General features: G+C 49.2%; 1 protein-coding gene across 1 annotated transcript in view; it reads left to right on the top strand.

The window, feature by feature from the left end:
* ABCB9 (ATP binding cassette subfamily B member 9) overlaps positions 1–21,437 on the top strand; it is a 35,009-nt gene that overhangs the window by 9,373 nt on the left and 4,199 nt on the right. The window contains exons 4-8 of the mRNA XM_015417681.1: positions 3,346–3,551; positions 11,517–11,714; positions 14,060–14,188; positions 16,775–16,963; positions 20,394–20,567. Of these exons, the coding sequence (XP_015273167.1) occupies positions 3,346–3,551; positions 11,517–11,714; positions 14,060–14,188; positions 16,775–16,963; positions 20,394–20,567 (896 nt within the window). The remainder of the gene's footprint in view (positions 1–3,345; positions 3,552–11,516; positions 11,715–14,059; positions 14,189–16,774; positions 16,964–20,393; positions 20,568–21,437) is intronic.

Genomic DNA, 21,437 nt, shown 5'->3' with positions numbered 1-21,437 from the left:
GGTACATGGAACTGGCCACACGGGCCTTCGGCTCCTGGCCTGGGCGTTTACTCAGAAGGAGCATTTCATCTGCTCTGTGGTCTGGCTCCTCTCCTGAGGTTTCTGGCAGCGAGCTCCCATCTGACCAGAAGGCCCCACAAAAGCCATTGGCGCTCCTACTCTGGCTTAGGGTCAAATTGAAAACAGTCTGTTGAAATCAGAGCAGGAAAGCCTCCCTCTCGGCAACAAAATCAGTTCATCGGTCCAGATCTTGGCAACAGAAGTCCACTCACTGCAGAGTCATCACCTACCAAAGACCTCGGTAAATGAGGGGGGAAAGTCTTGGCTAGTAAAGTAAGCGCCTGACAAATATCCCTACAGTGGACATTCCACTGTGGTCTGTGGCTCAGTGGAAGAGAAGATCTCAGGTTCAACCCTGGCATCTCCAGTTGAAAGGACCAGGTTGTAGGTGACGTGAAAGAGCTCCGCTTGAGACCCTGGAGAGCCGCTGCCAGTCTGAGTAGACAAGACTGACCAATGGACTGGTGCAACTGTTTGTGTTCTTGTTAAAGAGAGGGGCCATGGCCCAGTGGTAGAGCTTCTGCTTGGCATGCAGAAGGTCCCATGTTTGATCCCCGGCATCTCCAGTTAAAAGTACCAGGTGGTAGGTGATGGGAAAGACCTCTGCCTGAGACCCTGGAGAGCCACTGCCAGTCTGAGTAAACAGCACTGTCTTTTTAAAAAATAAATAAATAAGTTTTTATTGTTTTTATTAATAACATTAACATTACATACATCAAATACTTTATGATTCTAAATTAATAAGGATAATGCACATGACGAAGCCCCGCCCCCTGCTTCCGGCTGCCCCGCTTCCAGCCCTCATTCAGCCAGGAGGAGGCAGGAGAAGAGGGAGGGTAAGTTGCTTCCTCCCCACCTCTCCCCACTCCTGCCTGCCTGGGGCCAGGGAGGGCCTTGGCGGGGCTTCCTTGCACTCCCACTGGCCTTGCAGGTCCACCGCCGGGCCCCTGATGTCAGGGGGTGTGGCATATGCTAATGAGTTATGCTAATGAGTTCCCCTAGCTCTTTTTCTACGAAATGACCCCTGATATAACCATTTATGATAGATCTGCTTAGCAGGAAGAATATCCTTCGTTACCATGTAGTCTAGCACAGGGGCCCAAGTCCTAACAAATTTGGGGCGTTACTGTTATTCGCTCTCATCAGGGAGTCTGTAATTTTTGCCATTATAAACTGATCCCAAATTTTCTCTTGCCATGTTGCCATTTTGAAATTGTAGGGAGATAAGGAGATTTCCAAGCCGCTGCTATTGTTAACCTGGCTGCAGCTAATAACGTTGAAATAAGTTCCTTACTGCCCCCTGTACTCGAATCTTTCCAGAGATTTAACAGCACCACTTCCGGATTGCATGGTAATGTCTGCCTGGTTATCTCATTTATCTGAGATATCACACTTCTCCAAAAGGATTGTATTCCTAGACAGCCCCACCAGCAATGATAGTATGTCCCTATCTGACCGCACTGCTTCCAGCAAACATTACTGGTAGTCCAATTCAGTATCAGGCAGCTTCATTTCTGTCGGGGCAATAGAGAAGGCTTTGTTCCCTTGCTTCTGAAATTTTACTTATTTATTTATTGGATTTATAGCCCCCCCTCCCCTGTCCAACAGGGCTCAGGGTGGGTAACAACAGAATCCATAACACAATAAATACAAACGTTAAGTAATTATAACAGTTTTTACCATAATATTGACACGAAGAGGTGGTGCCTAAAAAGATAGGGTGCCACCTGGCATCCCCTATCTAGGGGGGGAGAGTAAAATCTCATTACTGATCACCTGGAGAAATAACAGACAAAAAGGGGGGGATGGAGGAGCAGCCAGTCTAAGATGGAGGCCACCCCTACCTCAGCCGTAAGCCTGGCGGAACAGCTCTGTTTTGTTGGGGACATCCAGAGGAAGGCATGAGCGGGTGATCTTAAAAACTGCCGATGTCAGTCCAGCGCACATCGCTTCAAGGGTGGAGTGGGAATTTAGAGCAGCCCCACCCCTAAGATGAAGGGCTGATTGGCCCGTAGCCAGGATTTTTTTTGTTCGGGGGGCGTTTAAATTTATAAGGGGGCAGTTAAAGGTAAAGGTTCCCTCGCTCGAAAGCCAGTCGAATCCGACTCTAGGGTTGCGGTGCTCATCTCCGTTTCCAAGCCGAAGAGCCAGCGCTGTCCGAAGACGTTTCCGTGGTCATGTGGCCGGCATGACTAAACACCGAGGCGCACGGAACGCTGTTACCTTCCCACTGAAGTGGTCCCTATTTATCTCCTTGCAATTTCTTGCTTTCGAACTGCTAGGTTGGCAGGAGCTGGAACTAGAGACGGGAGCTCACTCCGTCTTGCGGCACCCGCAGGTTACAGTTAATTAGATTAATCTGAAGGCCTGTCTTTAAAGGGGGAGGCTCCGAGCTTATTTCTAGCCCTTCCTTTCCAGGGACAGGGCAGCGAGCACGTCAGTTCCTAGGGGAAAAAACAGCTCAGAGGGCCTTTATTTGCTTTCAGGCATTTAAATGCCTTCAGAAGTCCCCTTCCACAGGGCAAGGAAGCTTAGAAGGGCACCTTCAATACATCTCCAACAAAATCCCCCTTTCTGTTAGCCCAGTATCACCTAGGTCATGGTCCAAAATAAAGTTTCTGGCATGGCTATGGTGGGGCGGGGCTTTTTGTTGAGGGGGCAGGGCCCTGAAATGCCCCACTGTAGTTACGGGCCTGGTTCCCATTCTGCTGTCCCTGTCTGTTTCTGAGCACAATTCATAATCCAATGTTCCCTCTAAGCTGTGGAGTCTTGTGAGCAAAAGCTCTACTTTGTGAGCTACTGGCATTAAAGTGGTGAGCAAGCGATTTGGCTGCATCAATGAGCTTGCTCTGGAGACGTCCTTCCTGAGCTGAGACAAAAATGTGTGAGCTGGAGGCTAAAAAACTGTGAGCTAGCTCACACTAACTCAGCTTAGAGGGAACACTGATCCTGGCTCATGCCTTTAAGGCCCTGGGTGGCTTGGGGCCAGGATCCTTGAGTGACCACCTGTTCCTGCACTCGTCCAGCCTGTCAGTTAAGATCCTCCTTGCCACTTGTTCCCTCTCTGTCCCTCACCTGCAGAGGCAAGGCAGGTGACAACGGGGCCTTTTCAGTGGTGGCACCTTGCCTTTAGCATGCTCTTCCCCTTGAGACTTGCCCGGGACCTGCTTTACTTTTAGTCACCAGGACAATAGATTTCTCCTTTCCCACGGCTAGGTGATTCATCATGTTTTACTTTGCGATCTGCCCCGAGCAAGTTTTCTAAACAGACTGAGTCTCTTGCAGGCGACATTATTTCACGACTCACCTCGGACACCACCATCGTGAGCGACCTGGTCTCGCAGAACATCAACATCTTCCTGCGGAACATGGTGAAGGCCACGGGGGTCATTGTCTTCATGTTCAGCCTGTCCTGGCAGCTCTCCCTGGTGACCTTCATGGGCTTCCCTATCGTCATGCTCATGTCTGATCTTTATGGAAAATACTACAAGGTGGGTACCCAGAGCTTCGCCTCGGAGCTTGTTCTCGTGCAAAAGTTCTGTTGTTGGTTGTGTAATAAAGTACGGTGTCCCTGAACGTGTGCAAAGAGTCTTGTCCTCCTCTCTGAAGGAAACTAGTGCCCGTGTATCTAGAATAGCTAGCAGGGCTGGTTTAGGGACAAGAAATTAGACTGGGTTTAGAGGTGGCACAGATTCAGAGGTTGGTGTGTTCCAGTAGCACCTTAGAGACAGGCCTGTTGCTACGGTGGGGTTTGGGGGGGCTCCGCCCCCTTTTTGAAGGCACGACCCCACAAAAATTTCTCCTGTAAATGTTTTTCCCCCAATCATTTTTAAACATTTTTTTAAAAGGCGTGCACTCCTTTAAGCAGAGTGGGGTGCTGTAGCTGACTAATTCACGCACTGAGCCAAGGGGGTTGGCGTAGGGGACCTCTAGGATCCCTTCTAACTCTGTGTCAAGAAACTGGTCTCCTTTAAGAGAGTTCTTCTGCCTAACTGTTAGCTTTCTTTACTATAGAAGTCATCAGCCCCCCCCCCCCATCTTTTTATCAGGATTGCTGTTTAGCCTGGCAGAAGTGATTAACTTGCAGCTGCTGAGAACTGTCATTTGAAATGGCTGACAGCTAAAAATTTGCCCCACAAGCCTCAAAATCCTGGCTACGGGCCTGCTTGGAGACCAACAAGATTGACAGAATATGAGCTTTTGAGAGTCAAAGCTCCCTTCATCAGATATGAATAGGAATGGCGATATTGAGTCTTTATATCCCAGTCATAAGGTGGGAAGGGCGTTGTAAAGGAGGCCTGTAAAGTGTTCAGAGATACAGTACGTATTGTAATCCACTGGATTAGAGCGGAGGGGAAATGCTTTCATCATGCTGGTGTAGAGGCCCACAGTCTCAGTCTTCTACTCAGCTGTGGGCAGAGGTGCAGTCTTGCTCACTAGAGTAGGTAGGATGTTAGGCAGCCAAGAATCGTCTTTTCCTCTCATCATGGCTTAAAGGAACAGACGTCCTCTGAAGAAGGAGGTTCAAAGGTTCTGTTTTCCCCAATCGAGTGAGCCAGTGTGGTGTCGTAGAAAAGACCAAGAGTCCAGTAGCACCTTAAAGACTAACAAAATATGTGGTGGGGTATGAGCTTTCATGAGGTGCTCCTCACTTTTTCAGACCTGGGTTCAAATCCGTCCCCCTCTGCCATGGAAGCTTGGGCCCGTGACACACTTTCAGCCTAAACCACCTCACAGGGTTAAGAACATAACCTGACCTGCTTGATCAGACCAGTGAGGGGTCCATCTAGTCCAGCATCCCGTCTCACACAGGGGCCAATCAGTTCCTCTGGAGGGCTGACAACAGGGAATAGATGCCGAGGCCTTCATAAGAATGTAAGAAGAGTCCTGCTGGATCAGACCAGTGAGGGTCCATGTAGTCCTGTAACATCCTGTCTCACACAGTGGCCAACCAGTTCCTCTGGAGGGCTGACAACAGGGAATAGAGGCCGAGGCCTTCATAAGAATGTAAGAAGAGTCCTGCTGGATCAGACCAGTGAGGGTCCATCTAGTCCAACATCCTGTCTCACATAGTGGCCAACCAGTTCATCTGGAGGGCTAACAACAGGGCACAGAGGCCGAGGCCTTCCCCTGATGTTGCCTCCTGGCTTGAGGATTCAGAGGTTGAGTCCCTCTGAATGTGGAGGTTTCCCCTCAGTCACCATGGCTAGTAGCCACTGATAGATCTGTCCTCTGTGAATCTATCAAATCCCCTTTTAAAGCTGTATATTCCTGTGGCCATCACTACATCCTCTGGCAGTGAATTCTACATTATAATCACTCTCTGTGTAAAGTGGTATTTCCTTTTGCCTGTCCTGTTCTTGCGAGGATGAAATGGAGGAGGGGAGAATACCTTTGGGGTCCTCACTAGGGAGGAAGGTGGGATATAAGTGAAGTAAACAAATATCTGCCAACTCTGTCACGGGGCTGTTCCATTCTGTGGCAGATTCGTCACCAGCCCCAAGGGGGATTCTCAAGTTCGCTGGTCCCTGTTAATTTCTTGTTACCTTTTCTTTTCCCCTCTTGAGAGGGAAACAGGAACAGATGCCGGTGTGAACTATGATCCAGGAATTCCCTAGCCCCAAGTGTCAAATTCTGTCAGAAATTCTAGAGAGAGCCTTTGGCATCCCAGTGTTCCTTCAGTCCCCCTCACTGGAATAGGAGGATAATTTCTTTGCTCGTCATGATAGTCTGTGTTCTTTTCCCCCCCTTAAAGCAACTTGCAATAGAATAAGATTTCAGTTACAAGATAGAGTTACAAGGGGGAAGGTCCAAAGGGAACAGCGCTGTAAACTAGTAATCCTGAAGGAACTAGTCAGAGCCAATGCTCCCTCTAAGCTGTCGAGTCTTGTGAGCAGAAATCCTACTTGGTGAGCTGCCGGCATTAAAGTTGTGAGCCAGCGATTTGGCTGCTGCATCAATTAGTTTGCTCTGGAGCCCTCCTTCCTGAGCGAAGACAAAAATGTGCGAGACGGAGGCTAAAAAACTGTGAGCCAGCTCACACTCACTCAGCTGTGAGGGAACACTGGTCACAGCTGATTTACGGTGACTCAGTACGGTTTCCAAGGCAAGAGATGGACAGAGGTGGTTTGCCATTGCCTGCCTCTGCGCTGCGACCCTGGACTTCCTTGGTGGTCTCCCATCCTAACCAGGGGTGACCCTGCTTAGCTTTTGAGATCTGATGAGACCGGGCTAGCCTAGGCCATCCAGCTCAGGGCTACGACATAAAGAAGAGAAGAGATTGGATTTCTACCCCGCCCTTCACTACCCGAAGGAGTCTCAGAGCGGCTCACAATCTCCTTTCCCTTCCCCTCCCCACAACAGACAGCCTGTGAGGCAGGTGGGGCTGAGAGAGCTCTCTTGAGGACTGCCCTGAAGAGAACAGCTCTGAGAGAACGTGTCACTGACCCAAGGTCACACCAGCAGCTGCATGTGGAGGAGTGGGGAATCCAAACCCGGTTCTCCCAGGTTTATCTCCCAGATAAAATATCAAAGAGATTTGCATCAGCCCAAGTAACAGAAAGAGAGCCAACTCAACTACCATGATACCTCCAGCTCATCGTCACCCTAACAGAACAAAAAGCCCAACGGGGAAGTATGGTCTTCACTATCTTCCTAAAGAAGGGATGGTGCCCAACGTGCCTATGAGAAAGGGACTTCCATACGTTAGATGCTGCCGCCACCACAAAGGCCCCGTCTTAGCGGACACTTACTAAGCTTCTGAAGGTCGTGGCCCCAGGGTTTAGGTAGGGTTGTGCTGGAAGGAGCAGTCCTTCAGATATCCTCATCTCAAACGTGGGATGTCAGGCAGGTGGCTGGCATCCCCAGGAACTTAAGGGTCAGGGCCCGGGCTGGAAATGATATGGCACAATGCGTGATGTTAAACAAGTATAAAGCCAACAGTCGTGATAGTCTGACCCACAATCAAACAGTCATAAGACTTATAAAGAATGCTGTTTATGTCTTGCAATCTAAAGCCCGGAATCCAGTAGAAACATAGCAGCATATTTTGAGCCTGAATGTTAATTGAGATCAGCGTCCTATCTGAATTTAATATTCTTAAAACTTGTTGTCTAACATTTATGAAATTGAGAGTTTTGGCACCACTATAATATCTCCTGAAGAAGATCCATTTTTTTTGAAACGTTGTTATGTAATCCGGAGACGACGTTGTGTATCATGTTATAGTGCTTTAGATTGCAATACATAAACAGCATTCTTTATAAGTCTTATGACTGTTTGATTGTGGGTCAGACTATCACGACTGTTGGCTTTACACTTGTTCAACTGATTGGGTCGTGTGTGTCCAGATTTTTTTTGCAATGCGTGATGTCACATCCAGCTGAAAACCTGGATGTGAAGTAAGCATGTCAAGTGATCCCCTGGCCATCCCCGAAAATGCCAGAGCGTCACCTGACACATTTATCTCACTTTGGTTAACTACTCTTTCATGTAGTGGTTAAGTGCGCAGACTCTAATCTGGGAGAACCGGGTTTGATTCCCCACTCCTCCACTCGCAGCTGCTGGATGACCTTGGGTAAGCCGTAGTTCTGTCAGAGCTGTTCTCTCAAGAGCAGTTCTCTCAGAGCTCTCTCAGCCCCACCGACCTCACAGGGTGTCTGTTGTGGGGAGGGGAAGGGAAAGGAGTTTGTAAGCCGCTCTGAGACTCCGAGTGAAGGGCGGGTTATAAATCCAATCTCCTCTTCTGAAATCTAGGAATTCGGCTGGATGTAGCATTACACAGTAGCATTCCGACCCCCGGACCTTTCTCCCACCAGTCTAGGAAGCAGGGCTGGGGGTGATCCTTCCCACCACACAAAGGCGCTCAGCAACCCTCTCTCAAATCGTTCAGGGATTTAAGAGTCAAAAGCAGCTCCTTGAAGTGGGCAAAGAGCCAGTGAACCTGAGCTACAAACAATGCAACTTGCTGAGGCGACTCTTCCCCCAGATAGCAGCCGCAGTTTGAAAGACTTGGATTTTCCAGAAATTTCCAAAGGCAGCCCCATGCAGAGTGTGGCAGTTTCCAGGGCCTGTGCCACTGTGGCCCCTAGGACAGGCATCTTCAGGATGGGGTTGTGGTCGGTGAATCAGCCAAACATTGTAGGAAAGTAAATCACAGGACTTGCCCAGTTCCGTTGGCCCCAGAGTGACCGGGGACCCTGGAATCCCCCCCCGCCCCCATTCCCACTTTTGGCAACCCTGGCCTCAAGTCGTCAAGATTAGCAGCACAAAGGGCCTCATATTTCACAGAATCATGGAATCACAGAACCACAGAGTTGGAAGGGGCCAGACAGGCCATCGAGTCCAGTCACCTGCTCAATGCCAGATCAGCCCTAGAGCATCCCTGACAAGGGCTTGTCCGGCCGCTGCTTGAAGACTGCCGGTGAGGGGGAGCTCACCACCTCCATCGGCAGCCATTTCCACTGTGGCACAACTCTGACTGCGAAAAAGTTTTTCCTAAGTTCCAGCCGGTGCCTTCCTGCCCTTAATTTAAACCCATTCTTGTGAGTCCTCTCCTCCGCTGCCAGCAGGAACAGCTCCCCGCCCTCCTGTAAGTGACAGCCCTTCAAATACTTCAAGAGAGCCATCCTGTCCCCTCTCAACCTCCTCTTCTCCAGACTGAACATTCCCAGGTCCCTCAGTCTTTCCTCGCAGGGCTTCTTGGTCTCCACCCCCCACCCCGATCGTCCTCATCGCTCTCTTCTGCACCCGCTCCATTCTGTCCACATCCTTTTTGAAGCAGGGCCTCCAGAACTGCACACAATACTCCAGGTGCAGCCTGACCAATGCAGCGTACAGCAGGACTGTTTCAAGAGAGGTCATGCTATGGAGTCTTTTTGGGGGTATTTTTGGAGGTTTTTTATATGTGAGTGTGTGTGTACCTGGTAGTCATGGCAACCTCTGGTGACTGACCCCTGCTGGGGGCCTGGAGGATATTCAGAGAGGTGGCCGAATAAAGCCTGCCCCTGCCTCCCAACCAGTGTTCCCTCTAAGCTGAGTTAGTGTGAGCTAGCTCACAGGTTTTTAGCCTCCGGCTCACACACGTTTGTCTTCGCTTAGGAAGCAGGGCTCCAGAGCAAACTGATTTACGCAGCAGCCAAATCGCTCGCTCACAACTTTAATGCCAGTAGCTCACAAAGTACAATTTTTGCTCACAAGACTCCACAGGTTAGAGGGGGCACTGCTTCCGACCGCTGGTATTCCAAGGAGTCCTCCCATCCAAGTACTTGCCAGAGTCGACCCTGCTTAGCTTCCGAGATCTGACGAGATTGGGCTTGGCTGGGCTATCCAGGTCAGGGCATGCCATGGCTTCTTTACGACTGTGGGAACTGTTCCCTCTGTCAGCAAGGTATTAATATTGTCAGCCGTGCATATGACTGGACTCGTGATCATCCAGTCTCATATTAGAACCTACCTAACAGGATTGTAATCAGGACAATTAAGATAATAGAGAGGAACTGCTCTGAACACTCCAGAAGTACTCTATCACAGTTACACATTCATGCTGAAATGGAGATTGTAAGATCCTTGGAGCAGAATCTCTCTTGTATGCTTTTTCCCACTTGTTTAACTTTCCATGGGGAAAATACCTAGGTGACAGTGTTCCTGGCGAATCTTGTTGGGCTTTCCTTCAGCCCCGGGATCAGCTGTTTCAGTTGAACTCAGTGCTCATTTCCTGGTACTCTTAACAGTTAAACAGGGAGTGATAATAGAGGATTTACTATTCCCGCCCCCCAGCCTGGGATAAGTTTGGAGTTTCTCTCCTCCATGTAATGCCTGCAGTTCCACGCCCTATTTCCTTCCACCTCTCTCTCTCTCTCTCTCTCTCGAACTCGAACTCGTAATACCTGTTGGGGCATCTGCAGGCCTGGCTGAGCCATCACGGTTTGTCAGCTGGCTGGTTTTGTATCGCTCACCTCTGCGTAAGCCCGTAGCCCTCAAGTCGGACACCCGTATCATGCCCCAGGGCCGCTGTTAGTCAGGCCACATTTCCTGTTCTGCCACATCCTTCATGCTCCTCTGGGCTCGATCTCACTCTGTGGAGGCGAGAGCCTGACCTGCACAATACTACCGCCACACAGGCGCTCTGTGAGGGTTGAGTCACTGAATGCCTGGATTCCTGCCAGCAGCAATTTCTTGGCTCCCTGCCATGGCTCGATTTAATCCGGCGGAGAATGGGACTCGGGAGAATGAGGCAGGTTTATGCTAAATCGAGGTCTGTGGGAGACACACGCTTCATTGACCTTCTTAAGGCTTTGCTCCTTTCCCACCCCACCCCCTTGCTGTTCGGCACACAGGGAAACCCCCAGCGCAGTGATAAACGTCCAACAGAACGGCCAGAACGGCTCCACATGGGCTGGTCCTTGGCTGCTCCCCCCCCCAATAAAGCTGCAGTTTTCTTTTGCACTTCTGCATGACATCAGTCGTCCACCTTCCGGCTTTTCCCATGCTCCGCTGTGGCTTTTTCCAGTCCCGCTTTGGTACAGCTTTTCCTGGAAAATTGTACTCTGAGCAGGTTTGGTCACAGTACGGAAGGGAAGGGGTGGATTTCTACCCACATCCAGTGCCGTTTTCTCTCCATTTCGTCTTGTGCCCACCATTTGACCTCCCCCACCACTGTCGGGCTTTTGGTCAGGTTTTTTTTAAAATCAGTAGGAGCTATATCGCAATAGCGTAATGTTGCTATAGAGATAAAACGACCACCATTTTTTCAGACTCAAAGAACATTGTCTGTGTGTGTGTGTGTGTGTGTGTGTGTAGCAGCAGTTGTGAAATAGAAAAATATCCCACCCCAAGTGTTCTCTTATTTTTATCCCACTCTGCCTCAACATGCATGTTTCTTCCTTTATCTCATGTGATCAGTATTCCCTATAAGCTGAGCTAGTGTGAGCTAGCACACAGTTTTTTAGCCTCTGGCTCAAAGATTTTTGTCTTAGCTCAGGAAGGATGGCTCCGGAGCAAACTAATGTATGCAGCCGCCAAATCACTCACTCACAACTTTAATGCCGGTAGCTCAGAAAGTAGAATTTTTGCTCACAGGACTCCACAGCTTAGAGGGGGCACTGCATGTGACTTTTGGTTTTTGTCCCTGAACTGCTTCACAGCTTTTCTCTTTGCCAGCATCCCTCCCTAAATACAGCATGCAAAACAAAAGATTAATTCTCCAGCCGTTGTAATATAGGTGGCTGTGGACACCTTCTTGGTGGGTCACTGGACTTCCGGGTCTCTTCTAAAGAATTGCACTCTTCAAAAGTGTACACAAAGTGTGTGTATCCAGTGGCAGGGACTTGTAGGTGTCTCTCAAACACTGTTGCAAAAGGCTTGAGGGACACCAAAATAGGATCATACCACGCCTTGGTTCCTCAACAGCCTTCACCCACGTGTTTCCCCCCTCTCCCCTCTGTTTCCTCCTTCAGAAACTTTCCAAGGAAGTTCAGAACGCTCTAGCAAAAGCCAACAACACTGCCGAGGAGACCATTTCCGCCATGAAGACCGTCCGCAGCTTTGCCAATGAGGAGGTGGAGGCCAACGTCTATCGGGACAAACTGCAGCAAGTCTACAAGCTCAACAAAAAGGAGGCCCTAGCATACACCTACTATGTCTGGTCCAATGGGGTAGGTGGAAGTTCTGTCCCCCCATTCCTTGGTGCCCCTTCATAAATATTGTGGATAATCCAGGTTCGTGCAATACTATTGCTTTGCCTCACATTTGATCCTGGATAGGGAGTTAACATAAGAACATAAGAGACGCCAATGTTGGATCAGGCCAAAGGCCCATCCAGTCCAACACTCTGTCACACAGTGGCCAAAAATACCAGGTGCCATCAGGAGGTCCCCCAGTGGGGCCAGGACATTAGAAGCCCTCCCCCTGTTGACCCCCCCCCAAGCACCAAGATGACAGAGCATCACTTGCCCCAGAGCCCCTATCTATACCTTGTGGCTAATAGCCACTGATGGACCTCTGCTCCATATGCTTATCTAATTCCCTTTTGAAGCCATCCATGCTTGTAGCCGCCACCACTTCCTGTGGCAGTGAATTCCATGTGTTCATCACTCTTTGGGTGAAGAAGGACTTCCTTTTATCCGTTCTCACCCAACTGCTCAGCAATTTCATTGAGTGCCCACGAGTTCTTGTATTGTGAGAAAGGGAGAAAAGTACCTCTTTCTCTACCTGCTCTACCCCATGCATAATCTTATAAACCTCAATCATGTCACCCCTCAGTCGTCGTTTCTCCAAGCTAAAGAGCCCCAAGCACTTTAACGTTTCCTCATAGGGAAAGTGTTCCAACCCATTTATCATTCGAGTTGCCCTTTTCTGCACTTTTTCCAAAGCTATAATATCCTTTTTAAGGTGTGGTTACATAGAAGCCTTTGATGAGGAACTTTATCAAAAGCTTTCTGGAAGTCAAGGTAAACAATATCTGTTGGATCCCCCTTGTCCACATGTTTGTTCACCCCCTCAAAGAACACTACCAGGTTTGTGCGCAATGAAATATACACACTTCTGCTGCAGCTCAAAGTACGTATCTTGCATCTTTTTGCTTCCAAAATAGTTTTAATTCGGCCCTAATTCTAGGGATTTTTTTCTAAATACATTAGATTAAGTACAGTTAGATTAAATGAGCTGTCAAAACATTATCCACAGCATCAATTTTGTATATCAAAGTACTGCATTAATTAATTGATATCCCTGCCCCACATCATAAGAACATAAGAAAAGCCCTGCTGTATCAGACCAATAGTTCATCTAGTCCAGCATTCTGTCTCATACAGCAGTCAACCAGTTCCTCTGGATGGCCAACAACAAGGCCTAGAGGGTGAGGCCTTCCCCTGATAAGAACATCAGAAGAGCCCTGATGGATCAGACCAGTGGTCCATCTAGTCCAGCATCCTGTCTCACACAGTGGCCAAGTGGTTCCTCTGGATGGCCAACAACAGGGCAGAGAGGCTGAGGCCTTCCCCTGATGTTGCCTCCTGGCTGTGAGATTCAGAGGATTAGTGCCTCTGAATGTGGAGGCTCCCCTCAGTCACCATGGCTAGTAGCCATTGATATAGCCATTGATAGATTTATCCTCCATTAATCTGTCTAATCCCTTTTTAAAATTGCTTGATTCCTGTGGCCATCACTACATCCTCTGGCAGCAAATTCAACACTTTTAATCACTCTCTATGTAAAGAGGAGCTGCGGTGGCTCAAGTGGTTAAGACGCTGAACTGCAGGCTGTGGAAGGTCAGCAGTTCAGCAGTTCGAGACCCGAGTTGCCGCATGACGGAGTGAGCTCCCGTCTCTGGCCTCAGCTCCTGCCAACCTAGCAGTTCGAAAGCAAGAAATTGCAAGTAGATAAATAGGTACCACTTCGGTGGGAAGGTAACAGCGTTCCGTGCACCTTGGTGTTTAGTCATGCCGGCCACATGACCATGGAAACGTCTCCGGACAGCGCTGGCTCTTCGGCTTGGAAACGGAGATGAGCACCGCAATCCTAGAGTCGGATTTGACTGGCTTTCGAGAAAGGGAACCTTTACCTTTACCTTTATGTAAAGAGGTATTTCCTTTCGTCCATCCTGAATCTACTGCCTATCAGCTTCATTAGGAGCCCTTGAGTTCTAGTATTTTGGGAGAGGGACAAAACGTTCTCTTTGTCAACTCTCTCCACCCCAGGCATAATTTCATAAACCTCTACCATGTCCCCCCCTCCCTTAGTCATCTCCTTTCTAACCTGAGAAGTCCCAGGCTCTTCACCCTTTCCTGATAGGGAAGGTGCTCCGTCAAGTGTTTCTGCTCAAACCAGCCCTTCGGGTGTGCCCAGATCTTGCCTGTTTCAACTCATTAGCTGCCGGGAACTTAGAAGCATTGTTGTTGTTGTTCAAAGGAGAAAATGTCATTGCTGTTCTAAGGGCATTCTTTTGTCCAGGAACCCCACAGTCCTCTTTGAGCCTGAACGTCTGCATCTTTTTTCTCAGCTGACGCTCCTCATCGTCCAAGTGAGCATCCTATACTACGGCGGCCACCTGGTGATCTCTGACCGGATGACCAGCGGGAACCTGATATCCTTCATTATTTATGAATTCGTCTTGGGAGACTGCATGGAGGCAAGTATCCTCAACCCACAAGCATCTGCGTTCCGTCAGAAACTGTTGTATCAGATCTCCGTGGAGTTCCAGTTCTCTCAAATTCTCCATCATTCTCCGGTAACACAGCGCTGGAGAATAAATCTCGAGGTCTGGAGCTGACATCTCAGTTTAAACCAGTTTAAGCCTCCAATATACCCGTGATGTGCTGTGAAGCAATATGTGAAGTGTCTTCCCGTTAAGAATAATTTATGAATGAGCAGTGTTTAAAGATTGCCTCACTGCAGTCTGTAACTGTACACTATCAATGAAACAGAATACTTAACGACTTGAAGAGGGGGAGTCCTATGCCTCCGATGGTCAGGAAAAACTTTAGGCAATAGATTTTTTAAAACATAAAAAAAAAAAGTATTTATGTCTGGAAATTGAGCCAAGAAGTAGTCTGGTACCAGACTGCCTCAGGAGGTGGTGGATGCTCCTTTGCTGGACGTTTTCAAGCAGAAGCTGGACGACGCATCTTTCGGATATGTTGTAGGGCCCTCTTTCGGCTATGCTCCTGCAGAGTGCAGGGGGTTGGACTAGATGACCTGCAAGGTCCCTTCCAACTCTAACCTTCTGTGATTCCAGAGACATGGGGTTCAGGAAGGTAGGCGCTACACCACTAGAGGCAATAAGAATTTGCCCCACATCCCAATTGATTTCTCTTGGACAATGCAGAGGAAACCCTCCTTTTCAGATCTGAGTGGAAGAGGATATGCAAGAGAAGGAATACCCAGGGACGCCTCCCCCCCCCCCGCTAAGTTTGGGTCATGTTCAAGATCAAACAGACTTCCCTTGCTGTAACCCCTTCAGATTTCCTTTTGTAAACCTGAAGGGCAGGGGTCATTTCCTGCATGAGCGCACAGGAGTGGAGCTTCGGCAGTGAAGAGCCCAGGGGGCGGGCATATGCAACAAGCCCCACCTCCTGCTCCCAGCAGCCCTCATTCAGAGCAAGAAGCAGCTAGGTAAGCTGCAGAGCTCCCCCTGCCCCCCCCAGTCCAAAACAATCCAGTGGCACCTTTAAGACCAAGTTTTATTCAGGTACAAGCTCTCCCTTCTCTGCGAGGGCAGATCTGCACATTCCCCCCACACACACACAGCTAGCAATCCAAAACAGTCCAGTGGAGCCTGAGTGGTGGGTGTTGCCTTCTGACACACTTCCAGTGATGTCAGGGTGTGTGGCATATGCAAATAAGTTATGCTAATGCATTATGCTAATGAGTTATGCTAATGAGCTCCTGCACCTCTTTTTCTATGAAATGACCCCTGTTGAAGGGTATTCAAGCAGCACACAATTAACTTGTGGAACTCCCTGATACAGGAAAAGTCACAAGTTCGGACAGGCTTTAAAGTGGGTTTGGGCAAATTCATGGAGTAGACGTCCACCAATGGATATAATTTGTTGAAAGCATTTTTAGCTGCCTTTCTTCCTTGCAGAGATCAGGGCAGCTCACGATACAGGTAAAATACGTACAGAATGCATTAAATTTGAAGTCACCGATCAGGATTGCTAGCAAGCTTAACCCAATGCGGTCCTAAATAAAACCTTCTCCAACTGCCTCCTAAAGGTCAGAAGTGAGGGGGCCAAGCACACCTCCCTCGGAGGGCTGTCCCATGTTCTTGGTGCTGCCACCAAAGAGCCCCTGTCTCGTATGCCCACCAGATTAACTTCTTTGATCGATGGGACAACCGGAGGGCCTCTCCCTGTGATATTAATTCCCAGGCAGGAACATATGGGAGAAGACAGTCCTTTAGACACCCTGGTCCTGCGCAATGGTCCCTCCTCTAAGCTGTGGAGTCTTGTGAGCAAAAATTCTACTCTGTGAGCTACCGGCATTAAAGTTGTGAGCGAGCCATTTGGCTGCTGCACAAATCAGTTTGCTCTGGAGTCCTCCTTCCCGAGCTAAGACAAAAAGGTGTGAGCTGGAGGCTAAAAAAACTGTAAGCTAGCTCACGCTGACTCAGCTTAGAGGGAACACTGGTCCTCGGCCATGTAAGGCTTTACTCGCTGTGATGGCTAAATTGAACTCCCATGTTCAGAGTCAGTTTACCTCTGGGTACCAGTTTGCTAGAGGGCAACAACAGGGAAAGGCTTTGGCCTTTTTGCCACTGTATCGGGTCTGCCACCGTGGGAAGCAGGATGCTGGGCTCTGGGGACCTTTGGTCTGCTCCAGCGGGGCTCTTCTCGTGTGTGTTGTAATGTTCCCTCTAAGTTGTGGAGTCTTGTGAGCAAAACTTCTACTTTGTGAGCTGCTGGGCATTAAAGTCGTGAGCGAGCGATTTGGCTACTGCATAAATTAGTTCGCTCTGGAGCCCTCCTTCCTGAGCTGAGACAAAAATGTGTGAGCCAGAGGCTAAAAAACTGTGAGCTGGCTCACACTAACTCAGCTTAGAGGGAACACTGGTCGTGACTGCTGCCGCCTAACATTTGCAGAGTATCTTTTAACAGGATGACATGTTTTGGGGGTGGTGAAATTTGGCTGTTTCTGTGGATATTTGTTTCCCCCCCCCTCAAAAAAAGGAGATTCTCTTCGCATTTTAACACCCTTCCCCTCTTTGTTTCTAAAGTCCATTGGCTCCGTCTACAGTGGGCTGATGCAGGGAGTTGGCGCCGCGGAGAAAGTGTTTGAATTCATAGATCGCGAGCCGACCATGCGCAGCGACGGGACCTTGGCTCCCAGCCAGCTGGAAGGCAGGGTGGAGTTCAAGAACGTCACCTTCGCTTACCGCACCCGACCGGCAACCCAGGTCCTGGAGGTAAGCTCATTCCGATTGTGGTGATCTTAGGCCTATAGTAGTGCGGCCCGCAGGCTCCAGGGAGGCCTAGTGGCTCCAGGGAGGCCTGTATTAGAGTGACTAGAGGGACACCTCCATTTCCCAGGCTCCCTCTGGACCCTTTGATTGGCTAACAGGGGATATGGAGATAGTTCCAGGGGGTCAGCCGTGTTGGTCTGAAGCAGCAGAGCAAAGTTAGAGTCCGGTGGCACTTTTATTTCATTTATCTATTTATTTCATTCCATTTATACCCCGCCCTCCCCGCACGCGGGCTCAGGGCGGCTTACGAACACAAGGTGGAATACGATACCACAGTTAAACACAATTAAGGCACACGGTGCTATAAAATACAGTTTAAAAACAATTTAAACACAGTGGGCCGTTCCCACGGATCCATCGCGACTAACATGCTCGCTCCCTATTGCACATCTCGTCGTGGTCAAAAAGGAGGATGCTGTAGGCTGTGATGTTCGGGTGGCCAGTCAGCCCAACCCAGCGGTGCTGCTCTTCAATCACCCGGTGGTGGTGGTGGCGGTGACAGCGGCGGCTCCTATTCGAAAGCCTGGCAGAAGAGCTCCGTCTTGCAGGCCCTGCGGAACTGTAACAGGTCCCACGGGGCCCTGATCTCCTCCGGGAGCTCGTTCCACCAGATAGGAGCCGCCACCGAAAAGGACCTGGTCCTTGTGGCAACAAGCCTGGCCTCTTTAGGGCCCGGGATCACTAGGCGGTGTTGTGACCCCAACCGAAGTGCTCTTTAGGGCCTGATAGAGGAGAAAACTTACACCAGCAGAGGAGTAAAGGGTGGCGCCTGGGAAGAAGGAACAAAAGGCCTTGCCCAAAGAGGGAGGGGGTTCACTCCCAGGGAGCAGAGCTAGCGCGAAGCTGCTGCAGAAAGAGGGATCCCTCTTCCAAAAGGGGCGAGTCAGTCTGAGACCAAGTCCATAGAGAAGGCTAGGGACGGTACAGTCAGACGTGTTAGGAGCTCTTATTTTGCTGGCTTACCTACCTTCACTGTGCTCATTTTTCCTACATGTTCTTGAATTACAGTTGTTGTTAAATCTCTTTAATAAACATAGAGTGATTTCCCACAAGCACTGCTCCGCGCTCACTCCTCATGGTATGTGTCAATTTCACACAAGCTGCTGCGCGGTCGCATTTTGCTCCGCAGCTTCGTGCGATTTCCCCCGCGTCTACTCAGTCCTCAAAAAATAGGATTGAGTAGACGCGGGGAAAATCGCACGAAGCTGCGGGGCAAAATGCGGTCGCGCAGCAGCTTGTGTGAAATTGACACGTACCATCGGGCCAAAGAGAAGAGTGAGCACGGAGCAGCGCTTGTGGGAAATCACCCATAGTTTGTTGCTTTGCCTGGGTCCTCAGACCTCATCCGGTCACTCATAAGGGGGAACCTGTTGGTAAAGGAGTATCTAAAGGGGTCGGGTGGGTGTGCTCTGGGCCAGTGTTCCCTCTAAGCTGAGTCAATGTGAGCTAGCTCACCGTTTTTTAGCCTCCGGCTCTCACATTTTTGCCTGAGCTCAGGAAGGAGGGCTCCAGAGCAGACTAACGTATGCACTAGCCAAATCGCTCACTTGCAACTTTAATGCCAGGAGCTCACAAAGGAGAATTTTTGCTCACAAGGTTCCACAGCCTCCTGTTCCAAGCAGGGCGTGTTTGCAAGGCCCTGCATTAATGCAACAAGAGAAACTTAAGAAACATGGGGGGGGGGGGTTTGAGGATGCACGCACACCCTGTTGTGTCAAGGCAGCGAAAGGTGGCTGAAAGTGCCATCAAGTAGCAGCTGACTTACGGCCACTCTGAGGGGTTTTCAAGGCAAAAGACGAAACAGGTGTGGTTTGTGATTGACTGCCTGCGCATCGCAACCTGGGACTTCCTTGGTGGTCTCCCATCCAAGCGCTAACCCCATATGTGCCCCAGAGAGCCTTGCACTCTGTTGAGCGAGATCTGCTGATGGTCCCTGGCCCGAGGGACATCCGTTCAGCCTAGACCAGGGCCAGGGCTTTTTCCTGCCCTGCCACGGCCTGGTGGGACGTGCTCCCGCATGAGCTCAGGGCCCCGTGGGACCTTTTACCATTCCCACAGGGCCTGTAAAACAGAGCTGTTCCACCAGGCCTTTGGCTGAGGTGGCAGGCGTCCAGTAAAAACATCTTGGCCTCCCCTGCTGAAGACAACCCTCTCCATGTGGTCCAGCAGCACCACCAGTATCCGTGCAAATTGTTTTTAAATGCTGTTCTAAAATTTTAATTAACTATTATTATGTTTTGCGTTGCTGGATGGCCTAACCATTGCTGCGATCCGCCGTGAGCCCATTCACAGGGAGGGTGGACTGTACATTTGAAAAATAAAATAAAATAAATTAAATTTGATGAGATCAGGCTAGCCGGAGCCATCTAACTCAGAGCAGGACTCCTAATACATACTGTAACGATTCCATGTTTTACTGTGTGTGTGTGTGTTTAAAAGTTTGGTTCGCGGCTGTGTGATGATAATCTAGAGTGCTGGACTCAGGCAAGTGATATGATTGGTGAGTGACAGAGAGGGGGAGGGGTTTTGGAATGGATGCTGTGTGGATGATTTGAATGTCTATCAGGGGTGACTGTTGGGTGTGAATGACAGTTGATGGTCAGTCAGCAGAGAATGCTGTGTAAAAGCAGTTAATATGAGTTTTGTTCTGTGTGATATCTGAGAGAGAGCGCAGCATATATCTTCAATAAGGAATCTTTAAAGTTCTGAAAGCAGTTAAATTTACAAAGAGATTAAACTGTGTGGTTGCCTAAGTAAGAGATTCCTGTCAGCACTAAAACTGACAGTGTGTGTGATACAGTTGACAAATATAGTTACAAGAACCTTATTCCCAGCCAGTTACATAATATCCAACCTTTAGTTTTGTTCCTCTTCAAATAAATGCTTTTTATTTAAGTTTATCCCAGAAGCCTGATCCATTATTCCTCTGGAAACACATAGTTCCTCGAAAGGCAAGACCCTGGGTCACAATACCAAAACCAGAAACAGAAAGTATAAAGGTTTGGAAAGCCTAAAATATTCCTGGTGGCAGCCAGATACCCATAGGAAAATAAAACATAAGAACGCTTTTAAAGGGAAACCAGACCTCCACAAATAAGGGGTCGTCACACATACCTTTTCTCATTTTTGGAACACTCAGAAGCAGTGCTCCCTCTAAGCTGTGGAGTCATGGACAAAAATTCTACTCTGTGAGCTACTGGCATTAAAGTTGTGAACGAGCCATTTGACTACCGCATAAATCAGTTTGCTCTGGGGCCCTCCTTCCTGAGCTAAGACAAAAATCTGTGAGCTGGAGGCTAAGAAACTGTGAGCTGGCTCATACTAACTCGGCTTAGAGGGAACTCTGCTCAGAAGGTATCTTTTTGTTCTGCAGAATGTCTCTTTCACTCTCTACCCTGGGAAAGTGACCGCCCTGGTGGGCCCTTCTGGCAGCGGGAAGAGTTCGTGTGTCAACATTCTAGAGAACTTCTACCCTCTTCAAGACGGACAGGTCCTGCTGGACGGGCAGCCCATTCACCTGTACGAGCACAAGTACCTGCACTCAGCGGTACGGGTCATCGATAACCACATCCTGGCACTGGTTGGCCACTGTGTGAGACAGGATGTTGGACTGGATGGATTATTGGTCTGATCCAGCAGGGCTCTTCTTATGTTCACATACACTTTATTGTCGTATGTACACACCACTGGAATCACTGTGGGGTGGTGTTGTAGAAACAGCCATTGTACAAATCCCACAGCTGTTTCAAACCCTGATCTCTCCTGGCCTTGTCCAGTGCTCTAACCACTACACCACAGTGGCGCTTGTTGATTTTTGGGGTGCAGACGACGTTATTATTTTATCAACTGGCTCAAGGGCACAGTCCACTGGGAAGTTCTCCTGCGTAAGCCCCACTGAAATGGGTGGGAGGAGCACATTAGGACCCTCATCTGTTCTCGCATCTTTATCTCTCTGCCTCCCCACAGCAGCCCACAAGTTCTATCTTCCGGGACTGACTCCCTAACCCTAACCCAAAGCCAGGCCAAAAAGGAACAAGCACTTCAATGAGATTTTTAAAGCCCCCATAAAAGTTAATCGTTTAACCCAAACCGATACTTGAAGGGTGAAATCGGCAAGATCTGTCAGGAGACTTTCGGCTGGTAAAAATCAATTAAAAGCAACTACTCCAGAAGAAGAAGAGAAGAGATTGAATTTATACCCTGCCCTTCACTACCCAAAGGAGTCTCAGAGCGGCTTGCAAACTCCTTTCCCTTCCCCTCCCCTCAACAGACACCCTGTGGGGTAGGTGGGGCTGAGAGAGCTCAGACAGAAACTGCTCTTTTTTCAAGAACAGCTCTTATCAGAGCTACGGCTTGCCCAAGGTCATCCAGCCAGATGCAAGTAGAGGAGTGGGGAATCAAACCTGGTTCTCCCAGA

The sequence above is a fragment of the Gekko japonicus genome, unplaced genomic scaffold (genome assembly GCF_001447785.1).
Source record: "Gekko japonicus isolate JY-2015 unplaced genomic scaffold, Gekko_japonicus_V1.1 scaffold64, whole genome shotgun sequence".
NCBI lineage: Eukaryota > Metazoa > Chordata > Lepidosauria > Squamata > Gekkonidae > Gekko > Gekko japonicus.
This window is presented reverse-complemented; position numbering and strand designations above follow the sequence as displayed.